The 21,477-nt window shown below is 53.9% G+C and overlaps 1 protein-coding gene across 3 annotated transcripts in view; it reads right to left on the bottom strand.

The window, feature by feature from the left end:
* Positions 1–21,477, bottom strand: part of EPHB2 (EPH receptor B2) — a 183,887-nt gene that overhangs the window by 117,564 nt on the left and 44,846 nt on the right. For all 3 annotated transcript variants that reach the window (XM_082372676.1, XM_082372674.1, XM_082372675.1), the window contains exon 2: positions 1,230–1,294. In XM_082372676.1, the coding sequence (XP_082228802.1) occupies positions 1,230–1,294 (65 nt within the window). The remainder of the gene's footprint in view (positions 1–1,229; positions 1,295–21,477) is intronic.

A 21,477-nucleotide genomic window follows, 5' to 3' on the forward strand; every position in this document is an offset into this window, starting at 1 on the left:
TGAGAGCACAGACCTGAGGGGGGTGGGGGGATGCAGCTCCTTGGGGCAGCAGCTGAGTCCCAGCGGAGGAGCTGGGATGGGGGGAAGGGAAGGGATGGGCTGTGGGAGCCCAGAGCCCTCCCCAGAGACCAGGGGGATGAGGAGGGAATGATACTAGAACTGACAATGATGACGGTGACAGTTACTATAGCTACCTGTCACTGGGAGCCCACTCTACGTCAGGCACCGTGCTAGACACTTGGCAGGAGAACCTCACAACAGTCCTATGAGGAAGACATTATTATTACCGTTTTATAGATGAGGAAACTAAAGCTCAGACAGGTTAAGGAACTGGCCCAAAATCACACAGCTGGTGAGTGGCAGCATTGGGACAGAATTTCAGGAGTGTCTGACCCCACGGTCTGTATGTAACTGCTGGGCTGGTTGTTGTGGGAAGAAAGAGGAATCTCAAATTGTGCCTGATCTTGTTCTTGGGAAGCTCACAGCCTCCATGGGCTCAGACCACTGGACCCAAGGCAGTGTGATGGTAAGAGCTCAGGAAGGGGGAGCCTAGTGTTACGGGGACCCAGAAAAGGGACCCAGAAGACTCGGTCACAGCCCTGGATGCAAACCTGAGCCCTCATCACTTACTAGCCATAGGGTCCCTGGCAGGTGGCTATAGCTCTCCGAGCCTCAGTTTCCACACCTGTAAAATGGAGGGGATTCCTCCCCATAGGACTGGAGATGATGTATGTAAAGGTGCTGTGATGTAGTACGACACACAGTGAGTGTGTGCTCAGGAAATGACAATTCACCTTCCTCATCTATAAAATGGGGGTAGTGTGTGTACCACTTCTCAGCCTCGCTTTTATTTATTTATTTATTTGTTATTTTTTGGCCACGCTGTGTGGCTTGTGGGATCTTAGTTTCCCAACTAGGGATCAAACCCAGGCCCTCGGCAGTGGAAGCGCGGAGTCCTAACCAATGGACCGCCAGGGAATTCCCTCAGCCTCCCGTTTAGAATTCTATGGGATAAAGTCTGAAAGCATCCAGCATGTTGTCACGGTAACTAGCACTCCATCAATGGTAGGGGACCAGCAGGGTGGGGCAATGAGAGGCCAGGTCCTGGGACCTGAAGGAGGGGAAGGGGCTGGAATTCGGCAGGGCGGGGGAGGCGGGGCATCTGGGCCCTGCAGCAGAACCCGAGGTATCCTGGGAGACCAGGCAGGGTTTGAGGACCACTGACTCACCCCTGATGGAGGATGCACAATCCAGCCCAGCTCCGCCGTCGCTGTGGTTGAGTCCATCAGCGTTTCTGTGGAGACAGCAAAGAGTCATCACTGAGCTGCCTATGAAGCACCGTCAATCACCAAGAACCTACCTCCTGAGGGCCTTCTCTACAGAGCGCTACTTCCATTGCTCCAAACAATCATCTGGATCGAACCCTATAGACTACCCTCCCTTTAGGTCCTGCCTCTCACTCCATAATCCCACCCACTCACACACTCCAGCCAATCATCTGATTCTATTCCTCTAGACTCCACCCCTTAAGGTCCAACTCCAGCCCTTTCACACATGGTCATGCCCCACCCTCTTAGCCAATCACATCCCTCCAACCTAGGTATTGCCCCTTTGCTCCTTTACTGGTAGGGAAGGGTCTTAATCTGGGGTCTCCTGGATGGGCTTCAGAGAGTCCTCAGGAAATCTCAAATTTTAACTTCAGACTTAGGGTTCTGTTCGCTTTTCCACTTGCATCAAATTCTCAGAAACTGGAATGTTGGCCTTACAGGGGCTTCCCTTGGGTCCCAGCCAAGCCGCATCAGTTATCCCACGTTGGCCCTCTGGCCCACACCTCCTGTGAGGGATACCTTTCCCCCTTCTCCAGGAACTTGGGGTTCTCCATTGTGTCCTCATCCCTGGGCCCCCTCCCCCAGCGCTCAGCCAACTCTGCCCCTAGGATAGGGCCCTGGGGATGGAGGGGTGTTAAGGGGTGAGCACTGTGTCCAGTGGGGCCAGACCATCACCTGCCCTCTGGGGGTTCAGGAAACTCAGATCAGCTTCTGAACCAGCCAGGCCCCACTTGCCCCCTCTTATTCCAGCAGCTGGAGGAAAGGAACCATACAGCCAATGACAAAGGAGACCCACAGGGCCAGAGAGATCCCCAGTCACCCCCAGATCAGGCTCAGCACCCCTCCCTCTACCCCTTTCCTGCCACAGGGGATTCAAAATACTTTTTGAACTGAACTGCAATGCACTGAGAAGATTTAAATTGCTCAAGTATTCAATCAACAGATATATCCTGATGCCCATTATGTACCAAGCACTGTACTGGGTACCCTGAGGGAAAAAACGGTGAATAGCAAAGCCCTACCGTGGAGCAGTTCACAGTCTGGTAGTGGAGATGGGGTATGAATACAAATAGTTGTGAGAGGGTAGGCGGAGAGATCTAGAGGATCACAGCTGGACCTTCCACACCACCTAGATCAGCGAGAGTGAGTGAGAGGCACGCTTGCTGCTATGCTCCAATTCTGTGCCCAGGACACATCACTAATCAATCCCCACACTCTGTGGCTACACAACGCTTCTCACCACAGTCCTCCAGGAAACTAACACCCACCATTTGAGATGCTATCCCTGGTCTAGCCTAACTGTCTCATTTTAGAAATAGGGCAACTGAGGCACAGAGAGGGAAAGAGACTTCCTAAAGATCACACAGGAGTTGGTGGCAGAGTGGGAGGTGAGGGTCTCCTGCTTCCTACCCTATAAACTTCTAGACACTTAGTTTGATGGCCTGGGTTGGATGAACTAGGGCAGAGAGAGTGGAGGCAGGGTGCACAGTGTCCAGGCCTCTGTGAAGGTCGAAATGGGAGTAACAAGGTCTTGAACTAGGGCAGGGGAGGTATGGATGGGAGGGTGGGATAGAAGGAAGCATTTAGCCAGAGGTGACCCCAGTCAGACCTGTGAGCTGACAAGAGAGGATGTGGCAGTGTCCTCATGACCGCCTGTGGCTTGTGTTTGCGGCCACTGTGTCCCTTTGCACTGGGGGCTGGTGAGGGGGGAGGAGGGTGCCAGGGACAGTGGAGTCCAGTGCCAAGGGCATCCTTCTGATGGCAAATTGGAGGGAAGTTGTATTGTGCTGCTTTGGAGCTGAAAAAAAGGGTTCCTTTTCACACTCCGAATGCTACAGATTTTTCCTCCTGGAGAGAACAAGGGCTGAACTTTTAACCTGTTTTCTCTCATCGGCCTCAGCCAGAGACGCGCCAAGCCGGGCTCTCTGCCTGGGCCCGAGGAACAGCTGCTGGGAGCCGTGTGGAACAAGGGAGAGAGGAGACTCTGCTTGGGACCAGAAAGGGGTCGGGCGGGGGAGGCAAGCCGCCAAGCAGGTGGCCCCACCCCTTGGCTGGATTCTTGGGCTGACCCAGAGGCCAAGCACTAGAGGATTCCACAGCCCAGAGGAGGGCCTGTGAACTGACATCCTCATCGCCTGGGTGGAAACTCAGGCCCAGAGTGGGCAAATGACTTGCCAAAAGTCACACACTAAAGGCTGGTCCTCAAACTCTGGGCTCCCAGGGAGCTCAGGCTTGGGGGTTCCACTGCCCCCTCCCCTCAGCCTCCTACCACATCTGGAACCAGCAAGGGGAGGTTCTCAGAAGGACCGGAAGTCCATGCGCAGGCTGGTTCACAGCAAGAAGGGGCTAAGAGGAGGGTCCAGCTTGCATGTCCCCTGGGAAGGACACAGAAGGCCGGCACCTCTTGGGCTTCCTTCTCACCAAGCTGGTCCTGGGCTCTGCCTTGAAGGCTGCCTCTGGGAAAGCTGTTACCCCTGGGGCCGTGGCAGGAGGGAACCCCGGGGTGCTCTCCCTACAACTTCCCCTTGGCCTTTTGCCTTTCCATGTCGACACCTCCCTCTGCAAAAGAGGCAGCTAAGCAGAGCAGATCAACTGGGGTCGGGAGGTCAGACTTCAATTCCAATACCCGTTCTGCCACCGACTTGCCTTGTAACCTTGGACAGGCAACCTTTCTGAGCCTCAGTTTCCTCACCTGGAGAATGGCCATAATACCCTCCGAGGGCGGACAGGAGGACGCAAGGAGACGGGAGGTCTATTAGCTTGCAGCCCAGCGCAAAGCAGATCATCAATAAGTGGCAGCTATTCTTTCTTAGATTGAGTGTGGTGCTTTTTGGCCGACCCAGTGCCTGCACACACCCACCGTTTCCTTTGGGCTCATTAGGTGACCCCTGCAAGTGAAGGCGAGTCCAAGCAGCTCCCGCCACACCCCAGACCATGCTTGCCAACATCTGACAAACATCAGCTTCTCGCTCAAGGGCCGCAGCCTCTGGGGAGCCCCTCCTGGTCCGTCTGATGCTGCTTTCCTGGGATGCCCTGGTTTCCTCTTTGTTCCTCTCAAACCAAGCCCCAAAGTCAAATTCAGTTTCCCGGGGAATCTGGGGTCAGTAGTTCTTGCCTCAGGAGCCTGGGTGGGTTCAAAAAGCCAAGCCCTGTTTCCATCACCAGCACTTCCCTCCTCCTTGTAACACCCCAGACTTTGCCCCTCTGATCTCAAAAATCTACAGAGGGAGAGAACTCATGTTCACTGAGACAGAGACCCTGTCCATTAGGAGCCAGAAACCCTCACCAACATTCTCACAATGATGCCAAGGGATAGTTGATACTGTCCCATTTCACAGATGGGAAAACTGAGACTTACAAAGGCTTAGGAACTTGCCCAAGGTCACACAACTATTCCATTCACACGTGGTGCTCCAGCTGCAGATTGTTTGGTACTCTCTCACACACACTGTTCCTTCTGATCTTCTCCCCTTCTACACCTTCTTTACCTGCCCCAGGACCCAGCACAGGGCTTCGCACTTAGTAGGTCTTCAGTTGAAGGCTGAAATCCCCTTCCCTCCCCTAAAACTGTAGGGCTTGAACACATGCTCCATCAGGACACCATCCATGACTTCAGCTGTTTCCACCTACAGCCTGCACTGTTATTTAATTACAAAATTTCTTCTGACTCTTTTTCTCTTAAGTGCAGTTTAAAGAGGAAAAAAATTATCATTATTAGAAATGGGAAACCAATATCACTTGCCATAAAAGGAAGGAAAATAAACATAAGACCATTACAATTAAAAATGTTCGTCTGCAAACTAGCTAACATCATCTCACTTCCTACAGTTTGGGGACCACTAGGCTCCACCAAGCTGCCTGTGAACTGCTGGAAATGTCCCCATCCCCATCCCCACCGTGACAATGACAATCCTGCGTGCAGGGGAAGCCATTTTTGTTGTACACAGATGATTGATTAATCACCACATGATGTGACAAAGACCGCAACGGGAACGTGTATGGGGTACCGTGTGTGATGGGAATAGGGTACAGAAGGAGAAGAAAACAAACAATTCAAGGACAGCTTCTTGGAGGAAGTGACATGGATAAAGGCTTGAAGAATGAGTTAGAAGGGAGCCAGGAGAGGCTGAGTGGGAAGGTTGTGCAAGGCAGAAGGGACAACAGAGGCAAAGGTACGGAGGAGACAACAGCATGGTTTGTGGGAATAGATGTGTGGGGGGCAGGGAGTGGTGGCAGCTGAGGACTGAGCTGGAGAGTTGGAGCAGGAGCTGCCCAGTAAAGGTCAGCGGCTCTCCGAGGCCCCCTTGCTGGACCACACCCACCTGCCCACATCCTTCCCAGCCCCCCTGGTGCCATCCACACCCCCCATCCTGCCTGACACTGCCCTTCCACTCACCTCTGGGCACTCCCACCCCAGCTAGCCCTGCAAATGTCCAGTTCCCAAGCCCTGGATGCTCTAAGTGACCATTTAAAAATCCCAATAGAAAGATGAGGAAACCGAGGCTCTGTGGACAAGATTCTTAGCATCCAGCTGAAAGCTGGAACCAGGGCCTCCAGCCACCAGCCCAGAGTGCCTTTCTTGGTGGGAAAACAGGGTCTGGGCCCTGGGAGCGGCTTTGGCCCTTGCCCCACTGCTCCCGCACCCCCTCTGCTTCCTGGAGACTGCACAGAAGGAAGCAATCAGGAGGCCCCAATTGCACAGGCTGGGGAGGCCCGAAGACCCCTCTGGCTATGTGTGAATGAGCAGTGCGCATTTCAGAAATATTTGAGCTAAAAGGGGAGACACACTGAAGTCGTTAGCGTTGGGCCAACAGGAGGGTGGCTTTGCGGGGCTCTGTTTTCAGGCTGGGGTGGGTGGTCGCCCTCTGCTCCCCGACCCACCCCTGGTCAGCTCTGTCTGACCCCCTCTTGGGTCATACTTCTCTAGGGCCACAGATACTGTTCATCTGCACTAATGACAGTAGGTGAGAGTTCCAAAGACACGAGGAGGAACATTCATTAAGCGCCTACCATGTGCCAGGCAATGAGCTGGGCACTCTACGTATGGCCTCAGGCTCATGGCAACCAGTGGGGTTCACACTATTAGCCCCATTTTTCAGATGCGGAAACTGACATCAGAGAGGTGAAGTGGCCTGCACAAAGGCTCACAGGCAGGGCTAGGATTTGAACCCACATGTGTCTCATTCTTTCTCTGTGTTATTTTTAGGAGGCTGCAGCTATAGCCTTAAAACACACACACACACACACACACACACACACACACACACACACACACACACACACCAGGACTTTTTGTATGCTCTCCCTGTATATGGCCCTGTGTAAGGACAGGAGGGGAAGGAGGGGGGAGGGCAGCAGGGGAGTGGGGCACAGACCGTCTACGCTAGAACCTTGGTTCTGGCAAGCTCTAGTGTGTGACTGCAGGCAAGATCGTCCTCCTCTCTGGGCCTCAGTTTCCCCATCTGTAAAATGGGTCACGTGAGAATTAAGTGACATCATGTAGGTGAGTCCTGTTGATCTCCAGTCTCCCAGGGCTGGGGGAGTGCTGTGTCTGCTTCCCTCACCACTGTAACCTTAGCACTGAGAACTGGTTCTGATACACAGTAGATATATTCGATCTGCACATGGCAACTGGGTGAGGTTTCTAAAGCCCATGTCTGATCATGTCTTAACTGAGCTTAATGCCCTTCAGAGCTCCCACTGTCAGCGAGATAAAGTGCTAGCTCCTCAACAATGCATTCAAGGCCCCTGCTGGCTGGGCCAGCTAATTACCTTCCAGCAGTGTCCAGCCATCCTGAATTTCCTTCTGCTTGCAGAAGGTACTGTTTCCTTGGGCCTTGGTGACTTGACTGTTCCCAATTTTCCTGCTTGGAATGTCTGGCCCTTCCAGCTTTATAGCCTGGCTAACTTCTCTTCCAAAACTTAACTCAAAGGTTCTTTCTTCCTGGCAGCTGTCCCTGAATTCTCCTGGGTTAAGTAACAAGATCATGGTCATTCAACACACATCTACTCCACCTCCTGTGAGCCAGGCCCTGTGCTGAGCACTGGGGACGCAGAAACAGATGAGCAGGTCCTTCCCTCAAGGAGCTTCCAGACTAGTGCCTGACACGTGAACTTTCTACAGGGAGAGGCAGAGTGAAACAGCTGGTCCAGGCCACGAGCCAGGAAACCCAAGGGAAGAAAGGATTAGCTTTGACCAGGGAATCAGCAAAGGCATCTCAAAGGAGGTGGCATTTGAGCTGGGAGAAGAGGGGAAGGGCATGCCATGTAAAGGGCATGACAGAATCAAAGGCACGGAGGTATGAAACTTGAGGGGTAGTTTGGGCAACAGTAAAACCTGAGGACTGGGTCTCAATGCAGGGCTCTGGGCTAAGCGTTTGCCATTCATTATCTCATGGCATCGTAAATATTGATAAAGTAGGTACTTTATTGAATCTCCCTTTACAGATGGGAAAACTAAAGTTAGGAGAGATTGTTCAAGGTTTTCATGGCCGGGCAGTGGTGGAGCTGCATCTGCCTTACACCAAAGCCCATGTTCTTAACCACTGCATCATGCTGGAGTGTCTGTCCCATGGGGTGGGAGCAAAACGCTTTGTGGATGGATCTGGTAGCTTGGAATGGGGCCAGACCTGTAGGGCTTCAACTGTGGAGCTAAGGAGTTTGAACCTTGTCCCAAAGATCCAAAATGGGGCAATGGGGAGCTATAGAGGGTTCCTGAGGAGAGTAGTGACATGGTCTGTCCTGAGAACATGGTCGATCCTGAAGATGGACAGACACCTCGTAGCTATTCCCTGCAGTCTTTGCTCCAGACTGGCCAGCAGCCCACAGCTCAGGCAGCCCATGAGCCTGGCACATGACCCAAGCCTCAGATGCTGCTCTGAACCCTTCCCAGCAGCTCTGGCTGCTCCCTGGTGGGGCCAATGAGGCTGAGGTGATTCAAACACAAGCCTGTCTGCCCCATCACAGCCTGGTGAGATCCTAACCACAGCCTGGAGGCCAGACCTGGGCTATCAATGGCTGGGAGCTGGAGCATTCTTTCCACGACCCATATTAGAATTCTAAGAGGAAGGCACAGTCAGGAATCAGCAGATAAAGTTCAAGGCCATTGATAAGCTAGGTAATTTGGCGAAGTCACTTCACCTTTCTGAGCCTCAGTCTCTTCATCTATTAAATGGGGATCACAACATCCTCACTCTGTGTACCTCACAGAGTTGCTTAGAGGATCCAAGGAGGAACTGGGTGCAAAGGTCTTTATAAAATGCGAAGGCTGGGCCATACGAAGGCAACAGTGAAAATCACTAACACTCACAGAGGAAGACAGTGGGCTTCACTGACCCTGTCTCATTGACATCCCAGAGCAAGTAATGGAGAAGCCAAGGCTTGGAGAGATCAAGGACTTCCCCAAGGCCACACAGCCAGTAAGGGGCAGGGCAGGATGGGACCTGTTCGGTCTGAGCCCGGAAACTACCAGGCTATGATGCCTCGCAAATGGGAGAGGAAAAAATTAGAGCATTCATGTACCATGCCCTCAGTGCCAGGTCTTGAGCAAACACTCTGCACACCCTGCAAGGCTTGCACTGTTATCCTCATTGTACAGATGAGGAAACTGAGTTCAGAAAGGCTAAGAGACCTGCCTAAAGTCACACAGCCAAAAAGCAGCAAAGCTGGATTTGAACCATCAGCCCAACTGGGTTTCCCCTGGCCTCTCCTCTGAAAACCAGGTGAGGAACAGCGGCTAAGAGGGTCTTGGGGTCACTGGTCCAAAGCAACCAAGTAGGGGGTGGTGATGCCAGAGCAGTCCTGAGAAGGCTATGGATCTTATAAGGTGAAATCTGCCAAGAGGCAGCATGATATTTTTCCGGCTCGGCCCCCCTGCTCCGCCCCCAGGCTCACAGAAAGGGGACCCAGCTAATGTAAAATCCTTCTGCCCAACGACTCTCCCAGCACATACCCCTCCTTGTCCTCCTGCCGCTCGGAGGCCCTTCTCTGCCTCGGTTGCCTGCCTGGAGCCTGTTCTTGTTTTCTCAGGCCTGGCCGGAGGAGTCCCCACGACGCCGGCTCCTCCACTCTGTCCCCCGCCTGCCCACCGCTGGCCTGGGCATCCGCCAGCGCCGGCCGCCTGGCTGAAACCCAATCCTCCGGGCCAGCCGGGGTGCTCGCTAACAGCAGGCCGCATTGTGCGGCCAGGGCTTTGGGAGAGTTTGGATTCGCTGCTTGGGGACCCACTTAACCTCCGCAAAGGACAGGATGATGGATGGGGGTCTGGGAAGGGGTTGCTTGGGGGGTGGGGTGGGCGGTAAATGAACACCAGGGCTTTCTGGGGAAGGGAAAGAAGGGAAGCGGGGACGGGAACAGCCCTGCACACAGAAGAGCTCAGTCAGTCCTCACGACAACCTTGAGGGATGCCTGTTACTCTTACTGGTCCCATTTTATACAGAAGGAAACTGAAGCTCTGAGAGGGTAGGTGACTTGGCCAAGGTCACACAGCGAGTCAGAAAACGAACTCACTTCTATTGCCCTTGAGTCTTCCTGACACACCAGGCTGCCTCTCACAGCCAGCATTTGTCCAATGCTTTTTAATTTTTTTATAAATTTATTTATTTATTTATTTATTTATTTGGCTGCGTTCGGTCTTCGTTGCGGTGCGTGGGTTTCTCATTGCGGTGGCTTCTCTTGTTGCGGAGCACGGGCTCTAGGCGCGTAGGCTTCAGTAGTTGTGGCACGCAGGCTCAGTAGTTGTGGCTCGCGGGCTCTAGAGCACAGGCTCAGTAGGTGTGGCTTGTGGGCTCTAGAGCGCAGGCTCAGTAGTTGTGGCGCGTGGGCTTAGTTGCTCCGCGGCATGTGGGATCTTCCTGGACCAGGGCTCGAGTCCATTTCCCCTGCACTGGCAGGTGGATTCTTAACCACTGCACCACCAGGGAAGTCCCAATGCTTTTTAATTTTTAAGGCCCTTTTACTTAAATAAATCCATAGACCCTTCCCACATATTAAGTAGGTAATAAAAATATAGTGATGGCAGCAGGCATTACTGAGCACCTACCATGTGCCAGGTCTGTGCTGAGCACTTTTTGACTTTATCTTGTGAGACCCTAAAAGTGACTGATTAGTTGGGAACATGAGTCAGAGCCATTTTGGTTTTTTTGGCCACACCGTGCAGCATGCGGGATCTTAGTTCCCCAGCCAGGAATCAAATCCGTGCCCCCTGCAGTGGAAGTATGGAGTCTTAACCACTGGACCGCCAGGGAAGTCCCTGTCATAGCCATGTTTTAAAAAAAATTCATTTTATTTATTTTTGACTATGCTGGGTCTTCGTTGCCGCACGCGGGCTTTCTCTAGTTGCAGCGAGCGGGGGCTACTCTTCATTGCGGTGCGTGGGCTTCTCACTGCGGTGGCTTCTCTTGTTGCGGAGCACGGGCTCTAGGCGCACGGGCTTCAGTAGTTGTGGCACGTGAGCTCAGCAGTTGTGGCTCGTGGGCTCTAGAGCGCAGGCTCAGTAGTTGTGGCGCACGGGCTTAGTTGCTCCGCGGCATGTGGGATCTTCCCAGACCAGGGAGCAAACCCGTGTCCCCTGCACTGGCAAACCACTGCGCCACCAGGGAAGTCCCCCTTGCCATAGCCATTTTAAAGAAGAGGAGACACACTCAGGTAGGCAGTTACTTCCGGGACCCACCTCGGGCTGCCTAAGGGAGGCAGGACCCCAGGTGTTTACAGTAGGCACCCATTCTGAGCGGCTGCTAAATATTTTGCATCTCCCCTCTGCCCCCTGGACAGACCTCCCACTCTGCAGTCCAGCACTCAAGGCGTTCCTCCCCCTGCAACATTTCTCGCCCTTCTGACCTGCCCAGGACACTCATACACATCCTTCAAGACCCATCTCAAATGTCACCCCCTCCTAGAAGCCTTTCCTGATGACCCCAGCACTGGGGTTTCCACAGTCCTACGTGTACCTCCCATTGTCACCCTTGTCACCCTGCCCTGAGACTTTTACTCATCAGCCCAACTGGATTGTGAGTACAACATGGGCAGGGCAGAGTCTGGATCACTGTGATAGCCCTCAGCCTCTGTTAAAGCCACGTACCCCCCACCTCGCCCCGACCCCCCCAGACTACCCAGACATCAAATGCTCTTTTCTGCTTACACCATCTGGGTGTCTGGATTTTTCCTCCAGGAAATACGGTTACTGTTATCAAGGTGGCTCCATATATTATATAATTCAAAGCACTTACTTAGTGCCAACGACTGTGCTGTCACTCCTTTGATGCTCGTAACACCCTATGAGATAGAATTATTATTGTCCCCATTTACCCATCCACCCATCATCCATCCAACTATCCATTCATCCATCCTCCCTCTCACTTACACCATCCGTCTACCATTCCACTTGCCCTATAACCTACCACCCATTCATCTACCTGCCCATATACCAAGCTTCCCACTTAAGTATCCAATCATCAGGCATACATTTCCGCCATTAAACCAACTTCCTTTCCTTCCATCATCTCTTGCTCCTTTTCTTCCTATAGATGGGGGAAAATCAGCATCAGAGAGGTTAAGCAACTTGCCCAACATCACATAGCTAGTAAGCAGCAGATCCAGGAGTTGAACCAGGTACACTTTTAACCACTCTGCTATGTGGTCTCTCACTTTTTTCTCATTTCATTTTTAACTGTCCTGTTGCATGCAGGTTTAATATGACAAGTCACCTCAAATCCTTTTGGATGTGTGTGGAGTATAAATTACAGATCAATAAGACACAGGCCACTGTAAGTCCAAGCTGGGGACTGTCAGGTTGGAGTCAATTAGGAAGCCTGCTGCAAGACCTGCTGGGACTAGATCTCTTTGCCTAACTGGCACTGGTTTCTCCCAGTGAAGGACAATTAACTCGAATCCCAGAACCCAAACCACACCTCTGCTTCTGGGCAAGATGTCGGGCATTTAGCCACATGAAATTTTACTGTTCATTCATTCACCCATTGACCCACACACCTACTCATCTATCTATCTATCTTTCCAACCATGCAGTCCTTATAATCCTCCATAAACTATCCTGTCATCCACCCACCCAGCCATCTACCTATTTACCCAATTGCATGCCTCTCTATTCATTTATCCATCCATCCATCCATCCATCCATCCATCCATCCATCCATCCATCCATCCATCTTCCCTCTGAGCCAACCTCCCACCCATCCTTTCTTTCTTTTCATTCATCTATCCACCTGACCATTCATTTACCTGACCATTCACATCACTCACTCATGTCTAAAAATCTGCCACCTATCTATCTCCTCCCATCTATCCAGACTGCATTTACTGAACACCTACTACGTGCCAGGGCTGTGCTAAGTACTGAAAATCAAAAATAGACACTGTCACTGACCTCTAAATGTGCTGCTTTGGGATAAACTCTAAACCCTTAATGGTTCCCACCCCCAATTCCCAAGGACTTTCCAAGTTCCACGTTCTACCCTTGAATTTGGCCCCTTGCTCAGGCTGACATCCTGGGTTCTGTCCTGCTGCCTCTGAATCTGGTTTCCCTCTGCCTCCAGATAACCCCCTTCACTTGGGCCCCCCCTTGGCCTGTAGACCTGGCTTCCCCCATCATATGAGACATGGATATGGCTGAGGCCCATCGCACCCCACAGAGGACCCAATGAATGAGAACTTGGGCCCAGATCCAGCTTCACCTCCAACTCTGACCCCCTGTTGCACAGTGTGGAAGCGGGATCCCGAGCATAAACAGACATAACTGCATAGCAGAGGAGGGACCCTAACCCCGCCTGGGAGTCAATGGAGACTTCTCAAGTGTGTGACACCTGGCCTGAACCCCAAGGTACTGAGCAGGAGACAGCCGGGCTGGAAGGAGGGAAAGGGAGAACTGAGAGGAGAAAGGGTGTTCTGGGCACAAGGAACAGCTTGTGCAAAGGCTGGGAGGAGAGGACAAGCATGGCCCCTGCAGGGAGCTGCACGAGGGAGGAGGAAGTCCTGGGAGAAAGAGAACTACGGACACCACAAAGAGCCTCGAATGCCAGGCCGAAGGGCCAAGACCAGCCCGAGGGCAGCAGGGAGCCATCGAAGGCGGGTGGCCTGATTCAGTTGTCACTGCATTCTCTGGTGTAACTGATCCATTTTATAGATGAGGAAATTGCACCCTTGGGATCAGAGAGGTGCAGAGGGCTGCCCCAGGTCACACAGTTGGTCAGGGGAAGAGCAAAGATTCCATCCCACGTCTGATGGCTCCAAAGCCCTCGCTCATTCTGAAAGCAGCTGCTGTCTCAGAGGAGCTGTTTCCAGAACGCCTGCATCCCTCCTATGCTAATACTCCCCTCCAGCTCTGCCTCTGTGGCCCTCGGTGGCAGCGTCAGTACGGTGACAGAACTCCCAGGGCACCGTCTCTGCTCAGTGAGACTCCGCCTGCTCCCTCTCACTCCCTGGGCTCACTTGCCAGCCGCACCTGGCACCTCGGTTGATTAAGCAGACACAGCTCTGCTGGGGCGTTTTCTAACGTGCCCCTGTTCCCCATCATCATCTTCATGATCAGAGCCTCCACGTCTTCATCATCAGTTACCGTTCATTCCCTACCGTCCCCGACATCCTGAGGGGCGATGCCAGACAAAGAGCCAGGCGGGCCCAAGAGCTTTTCACTACTGGGGCTCATGACATGACGGCACAGAAGGTTCATGACAGTGGAAGGGCCTGAGAAGGAACAGGACTTGAAATGAAGGGTCCTTAGGGTGGAGAAGACACTAAGGAAAGGGCTCTCTGAGTCAGAGGCAGGGAGGAGTCTGGCCAGGAGGCGAGGGAATATGACCCCCACCAGCAGCATCTCCATCACCATGGAGACCGTTTACTGAGCACCTACTCTACGCCAGGCACTGTGCTATGCAACGGACATCCAGGAGGGCATCTGAGTTAATCTGAGCCTCCCCAAACCCTTCAAGGGGCATATAGTCTCCATTTTGCAGACAAGTAAACTGAGGCTCAGTGAGGACAAGTCAGTGGGCCAAGATCCCCTGCAAGTTGGTGAGGAAGGTAGAGTTTGATTTCTGGGCTGCGTGACCCAACTCCTTTCATGACCCTAAGAAGCCTTTTGGGAGTCCACAGTCTCAGGTGAGGGTTGAAGCAGGTGGTGGGGTTGGGAAGTGGGGCCTTCCATGGCAGCATGGAACCAGGGAGCAGGCAAGGTCTGATCCGGAAGCGGGAGGCTGTCCCCAGGGTGGGAGTGTGGACAGGGGACAAGGCCACCTGACACCCAGTCCTGTGTTCTTCCCACCACAACCTGTGGGTGCCTTTGCAGCCTGAGGAGTGTCAGGAGGAGGGCACTGCCGGCTCCAGGAAGTGGGCTGTGACAGTCACATGAACTGCAATGGGCTTTTCTGGGCTTCCGTGTTGGGGAGGGTGCAGGGGATGGCAGAGGAGACTTCTTGCCTGTGCGAGAGATCATTCCATGGAGTCACAGAAGGCTTCCAGGGGGAGTCAGCCACAGTCCTGGGAGGGCAGAGCCCTGCTTTCTCACCTGTGAGTTTATAGGCCTCCAGGCCAGTGCTGCCCTGGGAAGCTGACCAGGTGCTGATGGGCCAGGCAGCTTCTTCCATCACCTGCCCTGAGGGGACGATCCAGACTGGCCTGACTTGCAAGGCCTTCTGTGGGCTGCCCTGGCCTCTGACTCCCCCCATGCCACGGGGCCAGTCTGTTCACCGTCAGAGCCCGTGCCTTCTTGTCTCCACTGTCGAGCCTTTGCTCTTGCCTATACCCCTGCCTGAAACACCTTCTCTGGAAAGACAGGGCCATGGCAGGCAGGCAGAGCAGCAGAAGCGAAGCCCAGGGCAGGAAAGAAGAGTCCCTTAAACATTCTAGACCTCCTTTTGCCTCCTTTACCAGCCCAAGCCTCTTCCTCTGCCCACCTTCTTCACCTGGAAAAGTCCTCTTTACCCTTAAGACTTAGATCAGGCATCTCTTCTTCCAAGAAGCCTTCCCTGACCAACACCACGCCCCCACTTTCCCAGCCTGGGTTAGATGCCCCTTCTCTGGGCAACAATTTTCCAGAGTGTATCTGATGCCCTTTCCTAACCTGGTGTTTAGATGGGGGCAGGAGTGCTGCACTGTTGGTTGCTGGGTGGAACGTGGTGGCCCCTGGTGTCCAGTGTGGCCAGGAGACAGCTCCCCGCAGGCACAAGGAGAGGCCATGTCAGATGACGAGCAGGTGGTCTGGGCCAAGACCACAAACACAACGGGCCGGCCCTGCCTCAGAACTGAGCCAAGGAGCAGCCCCCTCAAGCTGCTGGCTGTGCCACTCAGCTGGTCCACCTGGGAGCTGGAGACCACAGGACCACTGGCCACAGTCAGGCCCAGCTCCCTGCCCCGAACAGCCCTCAGCTCCCCAGGCCCACACTGGGGTTCCTGCTCACTAGGAATTCCATGGTACCGGTGGTGGTGGCAGCAGCCTGGGGTAGCCCCGGCAGACACGCTGACGCTGGGAGCCGGCTCAGGAATTCCTGCTCTGATTAAGATATTGGATCTGGGGCTTCCCTGGTGGCGCAGTGGTTGAGGGTCTGCCTGCCAACGCGGGGGACACGGGTTCGAGCCCTGGTCTGGGAGGATCCCACATGCCGCGGAGCAACTGGGCCCGTAAGCCCCAACTACTGAGCCTGCGCGTCTGGAGCCTGTGCTGCGCAACAAGAGAGGCCGCGATAGTGAGAGGCCTGCGCACCGCGATGAAGAGTGGCCCCCGCTTGCCGCAACTAGAGAAAGCCCTCGCACAGAAATGAAGACCCAACACAGCCAAAAATAAATATAAAAAAAAAAAAATTGAAAAAAAAAAAGATAGTGGATCTGGAACCTCAAGCATCTCGCTGCGCTGGGATAGGATGCTTCTCTGATGGGGTTAAGGTGTGTGGTGGGTGGTCCTGTACCCGCGTGCTGACCGGTGCTCCCACTCTCTTCCCCGCTGGCCCTATCCTCCCCATACCCACTCCAGGTCTGCAGCCTCAGTGAACTCATCTGGGAAATGGGAGCACTAAGCAAGGCTTACTCACAGGTATGGATACAAAGCTCCTAGCACAGGCCTGGCACAGTCAGCTTAGCCCAGGAGAGGTTAGTACCACAATTTTTTATCCCCTTTCGTTACCCAGAGGCCAGTGGGACTGAGAACAGCTCCCAGAGAAACCTCTGGGGTGGGGTGGGATGGGCAGCTGCATCCTGACTTCTAGCTGAGTACGTACTACTATATGTGCCAGGCACTGTGCTAGGTCATTTTCATGGGTGATGCCATTTGGTCCCCATCTCACAGATGAGGAAACTGAGGCTCAGAGAAGGGCGGTGACTCGCCTGGGGTCACCAGGGAGTTAGTGGCAGCACTGGGATTCTCAGCATCATCTAGGGCTTCCTGCTGCCTCCCATTAAAGCTCAGAAAGTCCCCCATGCTGGGCCTGGTAGGGAGCGTTAACTTGGCCTTATTTAAAGTTGCAATTATCTGTCCCATTTCCCTCTGGTTACAACTGAGCTCTCCAGGGAGGTGGGAAGACCCTGATGGGGGATGCCAGGAACAGGGAGTTTCTGAGGAATCCTCCCTGAGCCTGGGACTGAATGAGCATGGAGGACATGTGGTTTCCTGTTCCTGGGCCTCTCTCCCCTTTGCCCCGCCCCAGGGAACTGACCAGGCCAGCACGGGGGACTGCGAGGGGCTGTCCCAGGGTGGGCAGGCTCCTTGCCCTGCAGAGGCTGTGAAAGAATCACACCAAGGGCTGAGGCACAAAGATAGCACCAGATGTAGAGATGGAAAGACTGAGTCAGCCTGGGGATTGGTCCGAGATCCCACGGCAAGGCAGCAGTGTGTGGGTGAGACAGATCTAGAGAAGGGCCCCTGAAAGCTCGTTGAGAGGGAGAAAGATAGAACTGGGGAAGGGCCCCGGGGATGGAGCAGAGAGTAACGGTGCTCACAGGCGTGGATCTGGGGTTTTCAGTGGGCTGGTGCCTTCTGAAGGCCTTGCGGGGGACAGAATGCCACAGATGAAAAGCCTCAGAAAGGAAGGTTTGGGCCCAACCTGTGCATCGGCCACTCAATGGTGTGACCAGAACTGGTGCCCAGATTGTTTGGCTCCCAGTCCCCCACCTCTCACCGAGACGCAGGATTATTCAGGCATACGCACCCACTCTGCTCTCCCACACGCGGTCTTCAACACCCCTGCCCATGTCCTCTGCTCTGATTTCAGCACACTCGCTCACAGCACACCTACTGCCACAGTCCCTGCCGGGGGAACCACAGACTGGCCAGGGTGACACTGAGCAGTGGTTCTGGTACCCGCCACCAGAGCAGGGAGCAGACGCTGGGCGGTGGGACGAGATGGGCAGGAGAGCGGGAGCCTGGTGGTGGGAGCTGGTGGTGGAACCCAGATGTTGCTGGGTCCAAATGCCAGGGAAGCAGCATAGGCTGTGGTGTTTCCGGGGAATGCAGAGTGTAGGTTCAGAAGTTAGATCTTGATTTGAACCCCACTTCCTAATCCAGGGACCTCAGGCCAGACACTTCCTTTCCTGTGGCAGTTCACAGGTCTGTGAGCTGTGGAATGGGAATCACATTGGTACCTGCCTTGCAGGTGGTTGTGACAATAAATGAGATCATGCCCAGAAAGCGCTCTGTCCAGTGCCTGGGCTCAGCAAAATATAGTGCTCAGTAAAATACTGTCTATCATTAATATAACTCAAATTTCTACGCAAATTGGCACAAAGCAGTCACTTAATAAATGGAGATTACGGACTTCCCTGGTGGCGCAGTGGTTAAGAATCAGCCTGCCAATGCAGGGGACATGGGTTCGAGCCCTGGTCCAGAAAGATCCCACATGCCGTGGAGCAACTAAGCTCATGTGCCACAACTACTGAGCCTGCGCTCTAGAGCCCACGAGCCACAACTACTGAGCCTGCGTGCCAGAACTACCGAAGCCCGCGCACCTAGAGCCCGTGCTCCGCAACAAGAGAAGCCACCGTAATGAGAAGCCCGCGCACCGCAATGAAGAGTAGCCCCCGCTCGCTGCAACTAGAGAAAGCCTGTGCATAGCAACGAAGACCCAACAACGAAGACTCAACACAGCCGAAAATAAATAAATAAATACATTTATTTTAAAAAATAATAAATGGAGGTTACGATACCATTATTATCAACGTTAGCCAGGCCCCTCTGGTCGAGGCTAAGGCAGATGCCAGCTTTTCCACCCATGGTAGACAGACTAATGGTCCCTGTGAAAATGTCCACATCCTAATCTCCAGAACCTGTGAATGTTACCTTACATAGCAAAGGGGACTGCAAATGAGATTAAACTAAGGATCTTGAGATGGGGAGAGTATCCTGGATTATCCAGGTGGGCCCAATTAATCACAAGGATCCTTTTAAGAGAGGCAGGAGGGTCAGGAGTAAGAGCCGAGATGTGAGGATGGTGGTGGAGGTGGCAGTGACGCACTTTGAAGATGGAGGGAGGGGCTCCAAGCCAAGGAACGCAGGCAGCTTGTAGAAGCTGGAAAAGGCAAGGAAAGAGACTCTCTCCTAGAGCCTCTGGAGAGGGCAGCCTGCTCCCCCCCACCGCCCTGCATCTTGATTTCAGCCAGTGAAATCCATTTCAGACTTCTGACCTCCAGAACTATAACGTAACAATAAATCTGTGCTGTTTTAAGCCAGCATGGTCACCTCCCGCATCCCAGCAATTGCTCCACCCTCAAGAATGCCACACGCTCACTCCCCGCCACTGAGAAAAAGCCTATCCCCTTGCTGAGAAAGGGCGGTGGTGGGAGTTTGGGGGGGTTCATGGCTGTGGTTGAGGAGAGCCCTCTCCTCTGGCATTTCCTGTCCTGCTGGCCCTTGTGCCCATCTGGGAGAGGCTTGGGGCTCTGGCAGGGCAGATGCTGGGCCCAGGTAACTGGGCACCCATAGGCCCAGCAACAGTCTCTGTTCTGGATGGATGGGAGAGCAGGATGGGGGTGGGCTACTCTTGGGGCTACCATCATCTAGTGCTTATCATGTGCCAAGCTCTGCCCAGGACCCAATCTTCCCAAAGCACGGGAACTATTATCAGCCCCATTTTGCAGATGAAAAAACTGAGGCTCAGAGCAAGTTGCCCAAAGCCGTCCAGCATGATGTGGTCTGACTTCTGCTTGCACAGGCCCAGCATGGGCGGCTCTGGCCCTCCCTGAGTGCCCTGTCCAACCCCAGGCCGCTCAGATCTGATAGACCTACCGGGCAGTGGACCTCAGCTGCAGGCAGAGCTGGGGGACCTGGGGTGACCCCCTTGCTCCAGCACTCTCTGGGCCTTGGGGGTGAGAATCGGGCCCCTTTGTCTGACTCACAGAGGTCTCAGCATGGTAGCTAAGGTCACAGTTGCCCTGGAGGTAGCTGGACCCTTCAGAGAAGGAAGAGCCGCTCTGGGAATCACGGAACTAGCACTCCTGGGTGGATGCCAGGCCTTCCTCAACGTGAGCAGCTGCAGCTGGTGCAAAGCAAGCCCTCTCCCATCCGTATGACCTCTCTCGGGCTTCCTACAGCTCGTCATCACATCCCCATTTCCCTGAAAATAACAGTGAGAACACTTATCATCATGGCCATTCATGGAGACCCCTCTGTGCCGGGCACAGAGCTACGAGCTTGCTGTCCTCTCATGCATCCCCAGGAGGAAACTCCTAAATCATCCTCATTCCCAACTAGCCACGGGGTTTCAGAAGCCCACTCACACGCCACCCCCTCGGCCTGTTGAGATCCTCACTGGGCCGAAGAGGAGATGAGCCCTCAGAGGTCCTGGCTTTTGCTCAAGGCCCAGTGAGTCAGTGCAGGGGTAGTGTGTGTGTGTGTGTGGCGGGTGGGGGATGGTGGGGGGTGGTGAACCCAGTTCTCCAGGCCCCAGAGCCTACCTTCCTCTCGGCCACAGGGTGTCTCTCCTGTGACCTTCTCAGGAGGCAGGGGCCCCAGCTGAGGTCCCTGGGGACCCAGGTCCAGAGTCTGCCCAGTAGGGTGATACATGGGTCTAGATCCATCTTCTGTGGCCTCCAATAGGACCCCAAGACCCTGGACACCAGCAGCTAGGAGCCAGGAAGCCAGAACTGGGGGACCCCAAAGACCCTTGGTGCTCTGGGGATGCTGCCTGCACCCCGGCCCCTCCCAGGAGGCGTTCGCCTCAGATGACTTCCTGGTGGCATCGTTGCCAGGCTGGGAGGTGTGGGAGGGGGCAGGCTGGGCGTCTCTGCCACAGCAGGCCTCAGAGCCCTGCTCGGAATCCCAATTGAGCTATTTTTAATGTGCTTCAATTTTCATTTTCTTTTATTGGAAAACACAGATGGTGACTTGCTGCCCCTCACACACACTGAGCAAGGCGCCTACAGGGACAGAGATGTGCAGTGAGCACGTGTACGCCCCTCCCGCGGCCGGGGAGCTGGAGCAGCAGCCAAGCCCTGAGGCTGCTCTGAGCCTCAGTTTCCCCAGCTGTAAAATGGACTGGCTGAGGTGGCCCCCAAAGCTTCTGCCAGCCCCACAGTTTATGAGGGTCTAGACCAGACTAGGGGATGCGGCTCCAACTGGACATCGCAGCAAAGGGCGTCCCATGTAAGGGGCGTCACTGCCAGGGAAAGAGAGGTGAAGGAGAGGGAGGGAGGAAGGACAATTGTTGGCCGTGAGGGACTATCTTATTTAACACTTCCAGCCACACTTTGAGGTTTTCCCACTCCCATTTTACAGATGAGGAAACGGAGGCTCAGCAGACCCTGTGCCCAGCCCGAGAGTGCAGTAGCTGGGAAGGGGCGGGGCTGGGCCACTGACCCAGGTCTGTGTGAGCACATCTCCCATTCTCTTTCTCACCTCTTTCCAAATTGCTCCTGTCTAGATGCTCTGTTATTTACTTTTCTCATTATAAAAGCAATACGTGCTCATTAAAGACAATTTGGAAAATGTGGGAAAGTCAGAAGGAAATGTAAAGTACAAAATAATCATCATCTCCCCCCATCGTCCCACCACCCCTATACAACCACTGCTAACGTCCTGGCGTGTTCTTTCAGCTCTTTGTTTTTTTCTTCGCGTAATTTGTGATGCTTTTAATACCGCTTGGTGGTGGCACAGGGTAGCAGCTGGCTGTGCATTAGAATGGACTCAAGTGCCTTTTAAAAACACCAGTCCTGGCTC

This window comes from Balaenoptera borealis (genome assembly GCF_965194805.1).
Source record: "Balaenoptera borealis genome assembly, chromosome: 1".
Classification (NCBI taxonomy): domain Eukaryota; kingdom Metazoa; phylum Chordata; class Mammalia; order Artiodactyla; family Balaenopteridae; genus Balaenoptera; species Balaenoptera borealis.